The 14,273-nt window shown below is 35.4% G+C and overlaps 1 protein-coding gene across 1 annotated transcript in view; it reads right to left on the bottom strand.

Annotated features, from left to right (window-relative positions):
- The window catches only part of NDUFS4 (NADH:ubiquinone oxidoreductase subunit S4), a 46,596-nt gene that overhangs the window by 17,767 nt on the left and 14,556 nt on the right, over positions 1-14,273 (bottom strand). Inside the window, exon 2 of the mRNA XM_072359458.1 lies at positions 7,957-8,035. Within this exon, the coding sequence (XP_072215559.1) occupies positions 7,957-8,035 (79 nt within the window). The remainder of the gene's footprint in view (positions 1-7,956; positions 8,036-14,273) is intronic.

Genomic DNA, 14,273 nt, shown 5'->3' with positions numbered 1-14,273 from the left:
TGGATTTACTACACAAATGTGGCATTTTAGTGAACAGAAAAACAATGGCACTACAAGGACTTGTTTACTTGCTATTCCCTGCAAGACAAAAGGAATTCATGTTATCTACCAAAATATTTCATAGCAGGGGTTACTATTTAAGTATTCTAGACAAGTTAGGAGTAACGGCACAGTTCGTGAGAACGTGAAAATATCGCCCAGTCTCTGAAGAGCAAAACAACAAAACAGCTCCAAAAATGAAGTTACTGCTTTACGCCTCTTGATTCCTAGACTATATCAACAGCTTACTTTTGTTCTTACTAGCAGATCAGAAACACTGCTTACATTCTTGGACTTAGAAAACCAAACATGCATTTGCAAGTTGAATAACCTGTTGGAAACCAGACAAACTAAACACGGCACAACCATACTCCTTTAATTTGTTCTGAACAGCATTGTAGCAAGCTCTTCAGAATGAGTACTCTTTGATAGAAAATAAAATACTATGTAATGAAACAAAAAAAAACCTCCTGCATGCCCTTCAAAAGAGAGATATTCTTTGACCCAGTGCTCCCAGACTAAAGCCTTGAAATTTCTGCGCAAGAATGCTGCACGAAGGAAGTCCAGACAAAACAGACACTCGAGATGTTAGGAGGTTGTGTAACTGCAATCTCAGACACTCCTCCTTTCAATACCCAGCTGAGATAGCACTACCATGCACCCAAAGAAAAGGGCCTCTGAGGAAGAAACCCAAATCATCTGACCTATTCCAAAAAGAAGTATATCTATGTAGGGATGAGGATGCAATTGGAGGAGATTGGTACATCTGTAGATCACTTTACGCTAAGTTCTGCACTATCTGCAAAATATATTTATCTAAAATGAAAAAATAAACAAATCATGCTGCAGTTTACTCAATTAGCAGTATTTATTGCTCTTAAAAGCAGTAAATTTGATTAGAATTTCCTTAGCTTCTCTAACTGCTTAAAGGCACAGGAACTTTCTTCATCTAAGGCAGTAAATCGCCACTTGCAGACATTCTGACAGAAAGATGTCTCTTGATATCCAGCCAACCAGGTTTTCTAAACCACTGCAACCTTGATCAAAATGTAACTGTTTAAAAAAGGAGTTGCAGCAAGCAGTATAGCCTGAATTGAGATCGAATGTTCCAGTGTAAGAAGGATTTAATTGCCAAACAGCAAAACAGTGAACTAGCAGTGCTGAAAATGTATATGTAGCTACATTACCTGTAGCTACACACACCTGAGCTTGTACAGTGCTCAAGACCAAATGCAACTATCAGAGAAAACTACAAAAACCAGCCAAGTCACTTACACTGCCTAAGTTTAGAAATAAACACATTACTCTGATAAAGCACTATGGTGTACATTAAATGAGAAGGATTATTAACCTTTAAATATTAAATGCCTCATTAACAGCATGACATCTAAGGCTGTTTTTTTTTTCCCCTCCCTCAGAGTAAAATTGCTAGTCTTCACTTGGGGGAAAAAAAAAAAAAAAAAAAAAGGAAAAAGAAAAGGAAAAAGAAAAAAAAAAAAAGAAAGTAATGTTTTTAAAGACTGCATATTGCAATAAAGATCTCAGACACACAAATTAACAGTTACTGTAACAAGAGTAGATACTGTAAGAAGAGTAGAAGTATTTGAGTATTTAACTCAATGCAAGTCCACACTTTAATTAAATAATTAAATATTTGTAATTCAAGCAGATGCATTTGTATTGTTATCTGTGAGCATTTAGCTTTCTCTTAAATATTTCACTTGTATTGAAAGAATATTCTGAAATACTCCCAAAATGCTGTAATAATGGAAGATGCTGATCCAAATGAGGAAAGAAAAAAACAAAACAACAGAAGGAATACAACCTACAACCTACAAAAAAGAAGTTGGGGGGGGGGGGGGCGGTGGGAAGAGGAAAAGCATAATAATAGTGCTATCTCCATCTGAAATCCACAGAGATTGCCATCAAGGTACCTATTCTTTGAATAAAACTTTGCTGCATCACAGAGCCATACATACAAGGCACACAAAATTCTCTAAGCTACATTCCTCACCTAAAAAGGAATGCTGTCCTAAACACCCCTTAAGGAATAAGCTGTAAGGGGTTAACAGTATATATAAAAAAACCCAACAAAACAGAACATCCACCATATACTTATTAACTAACACAGTGGTAATGCTTGGAGAATTCTTGGCTGAATAGTAGTTTCAAGGAAAGAAAATATAGTAAAAGCTTGTCTTTAATAAATGCATAATTTGGCTCTTCACTGAGTTGCAAAACCAGCTTCTATAAGCAGTCTTCAAATGTCATACTGTCTTGCATGTAATTTTACAACACATTATTGCATTGTTTTTCACAGTAAAGCACAGCATATACTCCTGGCTCTTGGGAAAGGCTGTTAGGAATGATCACCCTTTGCAAAGCATGCTAAGGTTTTATTTGTCATGTCCTTTATTTCACAGCACTGTAGACAATCAGACTGATATGTGATGAAACTGCATCATTTCAGGCTATTTTTCACTTATTTCTATATTTTATTTTGAGCAGCAGTACTATCTCTGTTTATTATAAGATATATGCAAGTCCACATATCACTGTTCAAACTCAGAATGTAAAATTTTACTGTGCGCCATGCCCCAAGCAACACTGGGATTTGGATAAAGGTGTACAGCACACCTTTATCCTGCAAACACTGCATGACAACTGCTAATAATGCAGTCTTCCAGAAAAACAAAAAACAAAAAAACAAAAACAAACAAACAAAAAAAACGAACTAAACCATTTCTGCAACTGGTTACTGAATGTCCCTGCAAAAAAAAAAAAAAAAAAAAAAAAAAGCAATACTTTTTTTTTTCTTTTTTTCCTCCAAAGTGGTTTGTGTTCTGAGAATCCTGATACACTGATTACCCCTGGATTACCCCATAGTAAACACAACAGATACTAACTATTTCTTACCAATGAACAGCAATAAGGAAGCTACTAAGACTCAGTTATTAATCAGTTCTGGACTAGGCTGATGCAGTATGCAGCACTGACTACTCTTTTGAACACAATTTGAAAAGGATGAAATCCTCAGTCCTGAAAAAGTGGTTGTATTTTCTGCACCAAATTTAACATATACATAAGGTCAACAGTTACCTGGAAGTCTGATTTTCAGTAACAAGACATCTGAACCACTGCTGAAAAAATTCACAACATAGGAAAAAAAAAATAAATTAGGGCAGCAGCTGAAGTGTCAACTGCATTACTGCCTTTAGTCTGTCATGCCTGTAACACAACCTGGCCCTATATACTCCTGCCATGCTGCACAGACACTTCTGTACCATCTAAATTGCACTTGATATAGCTCTTTTTGAATACTTAACTCTGTGCAGCAATCCATTCCATCTCATCTTGGCTTTATACAAAATATAAACATCTGCAATATGGCTAGAAATAACAGCTGATCCTTAACTACTGTTCCACAGTATTTCTAGAATCTCCCAAGTAACCAAACTTTTCAACTGTGCTTTGCTTTCATTTTTGTTTAGAGCCATAGCATGTTTACCACTGGTGAAATATGCTGCTATTGAGATGCAAAGGTTATCTTCTCCAAGTTCCGATTTTGAAATATTGTTCTAATATGGCACCATTTAACCACTACAGAAAAGTCTGTTTAGTGGTAAATATTTGAGGGTAATTTGGTATGGCACCTACAATTGCAGACACCAAGTGTCTAGGCTATGGGTATCTAGGTTATTGGGTTGCCTGAGCAACACTGAGTGAAGTAGAATTGTCTTGGGCCACATACATGTGGGTCATTCCAAAAGTAATGCCTCCTATTAATTTCCATGGAAACAAAAAAATACAAAGAGCACAATAATGCCATTCGATAGAGCAAATTCTTAGATACAAAACACTATTTTTTAACACCATCACCATCATTAGCTACGCATTTTCACTAGCAAAGAATGAGAGTCTGCATGCTGCACTCAAAAAATCTGCATCAGCAGAGGTGACCTACTGTCACCACTACCAGAATTTACCACTCACTGCCTCACTGTGCTCACATCCACTGTTTGGTCTCCATCAGCATTCAGCAAGTATCAAAGAATGTCAGCGGGTGCAATTTTTTTCCATGTGGAGAAGTTCAGTGACACAACTTTGCTTAACATGTACTTCTATGTCAGACATTGTTCTGTCAGATTGCTCTTCTGCTGCCATCCACTGCACAGCAGCAAAACGTACCAGAATATTGGTGGGAAGGTTCAGACTCTACTGCTTTGCCACCAACATCTGCCTGTGATGTTGTGGGCCAACATCATAAAATAGGAGGCATTAATTTCAGAATATCCCTCTCCTTTCAGAATAGTTAACTGTACATAAAGTTACAAAATTTATTTTAACTTTTGATGTGTGCTTTTTTTTTTTTTTTCCCCCAAACATAAGAAAGTGAGCAACACAGCCATAAAACTAGGTATCTGATCTTGTTGTGAAACTAATCCATCAGACTAGTTTGATGGTAGTGGTTGCAATACTTTGTTAACTCTCAAGTTGTTCAGTAGAGACTGTTCACGAAATTTTACTCTTTTCTTCACCCTTGACAACAGTTGCTCACAAATGTATGTAGTGGCAAAAAGCAACGATGAGAAAAAGGTATGAATGTGAAGTGAGGGATACTTCTCTCTGGTAAGGGAGGTCTGGTAAAGAGACATGATAAAATTCTCTTATTGCAACTCTGTACATTCTACCTGAAAACTCACAGGTAATGTATTTATGTCAAATGAAAATCACAAATAATTTTTATTTTTATTTATTTATTTATTTGAAATCTTGAAATCCATTTTAAGCAAAATTACCAAAGCCTGATATAATGAACATGAAAATCAAGTTAAACAGTTAAATTTTTCAGAACACTACCTGAGGGAGATTTGCTGCCAACAGCCTTTGTCCTCTATAGCCCATATTTCCTAATGCAAGCAGGGTCTTGAGAGACTACTTTTCACCCAGCTATTTGTCCAAACTCTTGGAATATGACCTAATTGGTGGCCAGAGATTCAAAATATGATGCAAGAACTGTATTTTTGTTAAGCTTTGTTCAATCTGTATTACACTATTTGGATCTAGCTGCTCACTAAAATTATTTTATTCACCACACACAAAAAATGAACAATAATTCAGACAAAGATACTGTTTTTTGAATGTGTTCTATGTAAACTGAGCACTGAGAATATTTTTTCTAATGTCGATAATCTTGCACTTCACATTCATTTTTCACTATTTCAATAGAACTTTTTCTATCGTATTCAATGCATGCTGGACTGCACGAAGATTGCAACTGGCTACTGCTTGTGTTATGATACTTATCTCCCTTCTATTTCATTTGTTTCTTCTAAGAGAAAGAATATTTTGTTCCTTTTGATCCATACAGATTCTAGCTAATTCAAAGGAATCCTTGTCAATCACATTCCAGTTAAGTGTATGCTCATGTAGGAATACATAGTCCACAGAAGCACTGACAATAGACTCAATTACAATAACCAATTAGAAGCTCGTAATAGCCAGTGTTACTCTATATTAGCCTTGTAATCATCAACTCCCAGAGGAGACCAGTTTCCAAATATGAGTTACAGAAGGAATACAGCAAATGGAGAACCATACCACATTTTCTGCCCATTCCTGCATCTTCTTTCTGATACATAAAAAAAACTACTTGAAAGGTGATGTCAGACTTAAAATATCTATACATATCTATATGAAAAGGCCATCAAATTCATCAAAATATAATTAATGACTTCAAACTACAGATGCCTGTTTCTTGTAGTAGTAAGAAAAGGGAGGGCTTTTTAAAATTAAATGTCAAGTATTGACTTCTGGAATACTGTTTAACCACAACTTGCAGAGAAACAGTACTTTTATTATATCTCGCAAAGTCATTTAAAAAATTACCTATTAAATTACCTGTAATGTAATGTTACTTAAAATTAGGAAATGTGCTACAAAAATCTAAAATATATTAATGCAGCACTCTATTTATGCACAGGGTTTAACACATGTCTAGAGAAATTCTAAAAATCCCCAAAAAGGTGAAAATCACATTAAACCTCTTTGTGAAGGCCCTCCTTTCTAATGGGACGTGCAGTTCTGCTTACTAATACCAATTATTGGACATTTTATTGCACTAGGAATAATTCTTCAAAAATTTATCTAAATATTCAAATTAAACTTTAGAAATTTTACTCTAATTTCATATCCTTTTGTTTCAGGCCCAAGAATCTCTAATATTCAGAATAGCTGAGTTTTAAATGACCACTTAGTTTACACATGTCTACAACTGACAAGCAAATAGTGAACTTGAAGAAAATGATCCAGTGGCTACTAACATTAGGCTTCAGAAACATCCCAATGACTATGAGTGCCTTCGACTTGAACACAGATATTAGAAACAACTATGCCATTTACAATTCATTTACACTAACACCGAGAGAAGAGAACAGTTGCATTTCTAAGTAGTTTAACTCAACTGTAAGGATAAACTGTCATTGCTAGACAGACAAAGTAATGCAAAACTCTAACTTAAGATAATGTACATGTAACTATAAAATGGAAGATAAAAGAGTATCTATCTTGTGGGTCTGTCTTTGCACTACAGTCTCTTTCAGATTTACATATTCATCACTGGGGGTCACAACAGGGAAATCTGATGGTGTAAAGTCAGTTATTATAAATATTCTACTTAGATTTTTTTATACATAAAAAAAAAGTGTTATAATAATCAAATTTATTTTACAATATATTTAGGGAAATGAAGGCCTATCGACATGGTGCATCATATTTACACAGTGACTCATGAACTCCTATACATTAAATGGAACTTTCTGAAACCCAACTTATGCAGTAAGATTAGCAAGATAACCATCCTTGCTAAAATATTTTTTCCCTTATTTTTGAACCTAGGATGATGTTAAAATTCTTAAATACTGAAGAAACAATTACTATACATATATATATATATATATTTACAGATAGGTAAAAATTTATTATTGCTAAATGTAAATTACAAACTACGAAAAATGAAAGTCCTCTAGTTGTCAAACTAGGTGCATTTTTTTCTAATAATCTTTAGCTGTCTCAATGGATAGATAGTTACCTGTACAAATGTTCCATTTAAAAATAGAAATACCAAATATTTCTTTTTGTTTGCAAGTAGTTAACATAGTTTCAGGATTAGAAGCAAGCAGACACAATACGAACTGCCTGGTATATATGATGGGATTTTATTTTTTTTTTCCTGAAGATTCAAAAGTGATATGAAAACCAATGAAAAGCATGCTTCTGCTGTGACGCATTCCCTCCAGAAGTCTTACAAAAATTATACCATTGAATAATGTAAACATAAGTGTCAGGTTGCATCTAGAGTAACAGACCACACATTATGGAAGAACTTACAAGAAAAGATTGCCAAATTTCTGATCTGCTACTGATTAGCAGAAGAATGTTATGCGTTTGTTCCTAGTTGTAATCCAACCTTCATGCATATTCAAAAGCTAGAGTATATGTACATAGTAACAATAACCTTACATGCCTCTTTATGCACACTATTTTGTAATATGGGTCCTAATGAAGATAATTTTAGGAAGCTGGCAAATTCTGTATGATTCCACTACACAGAAGAATACTCAGATTTCAAAAACATAAAACTTGTTATAAATTACAGCTCATACTGATCCCTGACCACAATGTAATAATAAACAAGGTACTCATCACTTTATATTGCTTAATACTTGGAATGCCATATTTCCTTCACATACTTGTTTTACTAATGCTGCCTTTTAAAAAATGTATGAAGGATTTTTGCTTTGTAGTTCACATTTGTATGGCTTTCCTAGAAGAGCGCAGAATACCATACTGAATGCCTATTGTGTAGAAATAACCCCGAAGGCTGTATCATAGCAGTATGCAGTAGAAAACCCTTACCAATTTTTCATCAACTGTGATGAGTTGCGTGTCTCGAGTTTGGTCCTGTGCCAGCCGCCATGTGGAAGTGCTCAGTGACCTGCGGTGCAAGACTTGAAGTTAAAAAATGATTCATGCAATGAGAAAATAGAGGCAGACAAATCTTACATAAACAAGTTACTTTAACAATATCCGTCTTGTAAAAAAAATTGAAGAGGGAGAGATGAGGGCACAAAAATCCTTTTTCTCCCCAATTAGTTCTGTCTGCTGAGTTTTTGGCAGACTCCCACTTAGCAGTTCACAACAGGCTGCACTTTATGTCAGCCTACAGGCTCTCTGTCACAGAGAGACTGCCAGTGGCAAGGACTGTACTGCTCTATATGAATGTACAGTAGCTGGTTTGTCACGAACAGACAGAAAAATACAAGGCTGTTGCAAGTATTCTGGAACTCTGATCCTTAAAATGATGGCATCAGAAGAAAAAAATCCTAAACCTATTTGTAATGGGAAAGCTCCAGTTCTGCACTTCAAACCAGAACTTTTTTTTTTTTTTTTTTAATAAGCAAAAAAGAAAAATCAACAAACGGAACAAAAACTCTAAGCTAATAATTCAAACAAAATTTTCTGTCTTTGAGTAGGCAAAGTTCACAACCATTTTGCTGCATTCCTGAATCAGTACAGGCCAACTTATTAGCTTCCAGGAAATCTGATTAATCTTTCTGCATAACTACTAAACCTGCAAGGTACAGATGGAAACCTGGAATCCAATCCCACACCACTGAATTAAAAAACAGAATTTGCTGTTAGTTTGCATTATGTCACTAATGTCAGGATTAGGCCTTTTGAGTGCAAATCATCTTTTGGCAAAACAATGCAACAGCAAGTGAAGCAAGCCAGAAAGCACAATTCTCTGAGCTAGTAGTGTGCTTCACGTTTAATTAAGGTCATTTTAAACAAATGAGGCAAAAAAGTGCAGGAATACAAATAACTAACCAGGAGCTAAGCCCCTTAAGTTTCAAATGTTCTTCAGAAGATTACTCAACTCGGGAAGCCAAACATACTTGCAGATGCAAGAGAACTTTTAGATATTGCCTTTGGGATGCTTACAACTGTACTTCCAGTGATTTAACACCACTACCTTTTGAGGAAACCAAACCATCCACAATTGTCTTAAAAGAAATTAAAAAAAAAAAAAAAAAAAAAGGAACAGCTTTTTAATCAGAATTCCAAGACTTTCAGAAAATCCTCAACACAAAAATAATCTCCACATCCAACTACACCGTAACTACTGAACAAACAATACTTCAAAAGGGATAGCGGGAAAACTAGCATGCAGTCATTCAAAACCTGTAGAATTACAACAGCATACCCTTACAAGGCATATTTGTAAGACATGAGAACATGGAAGCTGTAGCTAAGGATGGAGTCCCAGTGATGCATGCACCTACTCATGTCTTCCAGCTTTAAATCTTTCTCCAGTTTTCATGGATTCTGGTGATAGTGCATTTCACAGATTCACAGAAAGATCTAGGTTGGAAAAGACCTTCAAGATTATGAAGTCCAATCAGCAATGTGACATACAAAGTCCCATCACTGAACCATATCCTTCAGTGCCTAATTTGAAGATATGAAAACAATCACTTGGAAACAACCACTGCAGTGCTACGTAGAGGAAAATAGCTGCACTGTATGTAGAAAAATAACTAAATGAGCATTCAATTTTCAGACAATATTGGCATGGCAAAGTTTTGAGGAGGCAAAACTTGCACTAGAAAGGAATTGGAAATTAGTGACTATAAAATAAGTCACAATAATATTATAAAACAAAGCAACTGAGAAAAAGCTCAGTTCACTAATTTTTCAAATGCAGATTCCCACCAATATATCTACACCTAGTACAGAATACATGCTACTAAATTACCTTTAATTTTCCAGTAATGACAACAAAGTCTCTAAGTCATGAAAATTGAACTCAACAAATAAAGCATACAGAATCACACAACTTTGTGCGTGGACAAACATGTGCATTTGAAATTACAAAAACTGCCTCTAAGGATACTCAGAAGAACAACACAAAGCTTTTGAGGAAGCCAAGGAATGCAAGAATTTCACATCCAGATGATAGCTATTCTGTTACCTCAAAATCTCGGTTCCAGAGAGCTTCTGGCTTAACACAGCTCTCATTTTTTCAGTTTGCACATATCAATCAAGTAAGACATAAAAAAGGATATAGTAATACTGCAGTTTGCTACAGAGATGCTTCTAGATGCAACCAAGGAGAAGTTACCCTAAAACAGGAGCACAGCAGCACAGCACTTGACTTCCAGAAGTTATTTCCAACCTTATTTCCATTATTTCCAACCTTAACCAAGGCAAAACATTCTGATGGGGAAAAAAAAAACAAACACTTTATCTCCTCATCTCCTCAAGAATTTTAGTACCGAAACAGCATCCCACAATTATTCTAGAGCACTATATGATGTGGTGTACACTTCATTACATAATAAATGGCCAAAGAAAGATATTACATCACACAATCAAACTGTAGAGAACTGCAGGGGAAAAAAATGTCGTATAAATCAGTAAGCTTTTCCTTGCTCTATGAAAAGGTCTGAGGGAGACGTGAAGTATTTGAGTTTGCCAGGATTGGAGTAATTAGGCTGATCAGAATCACACATTTTCTTTGTAATATAAATGCAATTTAACAAAATTTCAAATTGAGTTTGAGCCAGCTTTTTAATATTAACAACCATTTAGCAGCTCTAAAAAGCATAAATGCCATGCCCTTCCAAAATTATTTCCACTCAGATTATGCCATCTGACACACTTCTTACTCAGGTGACTGCTCATTTTGGAAATTTCTGCCTTTGCAGAAAAAAGTAAAAACTCCTACAATTAAAGCTGAGAGGGAAAAATATATTTATAAAAATCCCATCAGATTAAAAGAGGGCAGAACCTTTCCCTGAGATGCCACTACACTGCACACAGGATGAGTTAATGTTTTTTGCACAAGGTGTCTACATCAGATGGGATAATTTGGAAGGCATCCTATCTTGCAGCTCTCCATAATGTTTTATCTCTCTTCTTCAAAGACAGATGGACAGCTTTTGATAACTTAACTTCTGCTCCTTTTCACCACTTGAGAAAAAGCTCACCTGCCCCGGTATTAGTAACCTTCTTCCCCTTCAATATGCAGCCATCTGCTCAGGTCTGGATTAAAGAGAGGTGGAATTTTCTTTAAGAACTTTGTAATTGAGAACTGTTTGAAAACAAGTATTTGGACAGACAGAGAATTTGAAGCATAAGTTCATGGAGGACTATGCGTAAGAATACATAAAACACCAGCTTTACTTCAAAGATGACAGACTCTTGGTACTACTATATGTTCCAACTCTCGTAGGAAAGTATCCTAGAAACTAGAAATATCAGCAACTTGAAAATATCATGCAACCTGAAATATTACTATTTAAAAGTAAATAAGAGTGTTACTGTTTCCCAGAGAACTTATTTGATTTTCACCAAGTTTCTTTGCAGTTTCCCTTATGTCAGATGCTAAGCTGAGGAAAGTTACCTATGTCCCACAACGCTCTTTTCAAACTCCCACAATCATAAGCATCATATGATCAATCACACTTTCCTTCACAAATCAGTCATACAGTCTTGATAACACTTACTTATCCTTTAAATTTAATGAATATACGACCTAAATACCTCAAGTGACTATGCCACCACAACCTTTTGTTCTGTCCACAACAATAAAGCAATTCTCATAAGATTCCAAATTAATACTCGACTCTGCCCACATACACCCTGAACCTTTAGATGGCTTCTCCAACAGACCAAATTTATCACTCTATCTTCTTATGATAGAATCCTTTCTTCTCACCTCTGGGACTGTAATATGCTTTTCTCTTTTTTTTTTTTTTTTTTCCTTCTAAGCAACATAGCTTAACATTACTACATTTTGCCTTTTTCAGCTGCTTAGGCTTTCTTTTTCCCCTGGCCAAAAATCTCAGGTTGATGCCACAAGAGGAGAAAGTCCCATTTCTCACAATGAACCAAGCTCTGATTTAAAATCACTGCACACAGAATATTTTAAATAAATACATCAGTATTTTAATTCCAAAGTTCAGAAACTCTACAGAGACTTTTAGACATAACAGCTAGTAAAAATCAACCTCTCTGTCATCTAGGTTCATTAATCTCCCATCCATATACAGATCAGACAAACTTCCTTCACGCTTACAATCTACCAAAGTGAGATGAAACTCCAAGCTGGCCAAAGCTCTGCTGCAGATTTGCGTAAGCATTTTTCTTACAGTGAGTTCCCTACTGATGAACAAACAAGCTTTAAATGCAAAAGCTGGGGCTTATTAGAATAGTTAGCCTTTAAAAACAAACAAACAAAAAACTCAAAGTGATTTAGACAAAAGTAAAATTAAGGTTTATTAAAAAGTCACTCATGTCCTCTCTGATCTTCCTGGTACTTTCCCACACGCTCAGTATGAGGCTAATCAACTCTGCAGCTTCTTGGACTGTAGGAAACCTTACGCAAGTTCTTCTAGTCTCTAAGAAGGCTTTATTTCTGCCAACAAGGAGGCCTGGCTGTGGCTGCTGGAGATGCATCTGGCACCAGCTCCCTTCTCCTCAAGATTTTCTCTCTCAAATACAGTCACTGTATTAATGGAAGATACCTATTTTGTCCTTTGAACATCAACACAAATGTAGAGGTATCTTTGTCTTTCCACAAACACAACTAACTTGGGATGAACCTGGAGCAGGCCCTTCTGCCCAGAGAGAATATCACGACTTAAAATACTATTCCATTTACAATTACAAAAGTGCTGCTTCTTCCCTTTCCTTCCCAAATGAGTTAGGCATATAAATACCTTAAATTTGATCTACAAGATCCTGTATAATTGTTTCACACTATCATCATTTAATCACTTGTACCATTTATGATCATTTCACCACACTAACGTCTGCATTTCACTTAAAATATAACTATTTATAGTGCAAATTTGTCTTTAGCATAAGTCCAATCATGGCCTAGCTTGGCATAAAGTTTACTTTAAGATCTGCTATAAAACAGCACACTTCAATTACATTTCTGGGTTCCAGTGTTAAGATTTTCAAAAAGTGTCACCTTTTCTTCCCTAACATACATTCCTTTAGAGAAGCATTATAGACAGGAATTTTACATCCAGAGTGAGTTATAGTTACAACTTGTTATTTTAGAATCTCACAGTAAATTTAAAGATCTTTTATACTGAACACAGAGAGAAGAACAGAAAGTTGGCAATGGGTACTCTACATGGTCTTCTTGGGAAATATTTGTAAAAAAAAAAAAAATACTCTCCCATCAGCTCAGTAACACTGAATGAATTAATGATGAATACAACTGCAACCCTGTATCTGTAGACTTCATAAAATTCAGTAAGTTTTGCTTATTTTGGAAAAACCACGACCAGCTATCCACACAGATTTCTTCTACGGGAAAAGGTTACTCCCCTTCTACAGTCAGTAAAGTCACAAATAGATTATGTAACTCTACCAGACAAATGGAGGGGCCCATTATGAAGGCATGTGAAATTCTTCAGTCCTCAATACAGCCCATACACGAGTTTATAGTCTCTTGACTATCCTACCCCACTACACAACAAGGAGATAGCAGAGTTCTTTGCTTCTGTGGACATACATCTCTTCTTCAGTTTCTGAATTAAGGCTTAAAAATTTACTTTAGTAACTTTGGATATCTCTAGTCAACACTTTAAAATTATCAAACATGAAGTTCTTAAGAGTCTGCTAAAAATAGCATTTAAAACCTATATGGGCTGTTTATTTACCACACAAGCCTAAGTCTTGTGGAAGGGGATGCCAGCCACAGAGGCTCTGGTAATCTCAAAAGTAATGCCCACAAACCTAGCACAAGGTGACAAGCAGCCATATTCACAAGACATGAGTTTGCCTTCCACAAAGCGCAACATTTACTGGCATGTTATACAATACCTATATACAAAAACTTATATTTACCTGATCTAATCTAGGAGTTGAGACTGAATTCATAGCAGGAAAAAAAAAAAAAAGAAAAGAAAAAAAAGAAAAAAAAAAAAAAAAAAAAGACTTCTTAACCTCTTCATGCAACTCATCTGACTGTTTGATCTATTAGCACCCCCTTTTGGTCATCTGTTGGAGATATACTAAACAAAAGTAGATATTATGGCACACATAATCAGATCGCAACACATATATGAAAAAAAAAAAGTCCAAGAGAAAACTCATGAAAAATAAAGGTACTCATTTAGAATTAAGTCTACATGGAGATTTAAGTAATCTGA

The sequence above is a fragment of the Excalfactoria chinensis genome, chromosome Z, assembly GCF_039878825.1.
Source record: "Excalfactoria chinensis isolate bCotChi1 chromosome Z, bCotChi1.hap2, whole genome shotgun sequence".
Taxonomy (NCBI): domain Eukaryota; kingdom Metazoa; phylum Chordata; class Aves; order Galliformes; family Phasianidae; genus Excalfactoria; species Excalfactoria chinensis.
The sequence above is the reverse complement of the archived record's forward strand: the minus strand, read 5'-3'. Positions and strand labels throughout refer to the sequence as shown.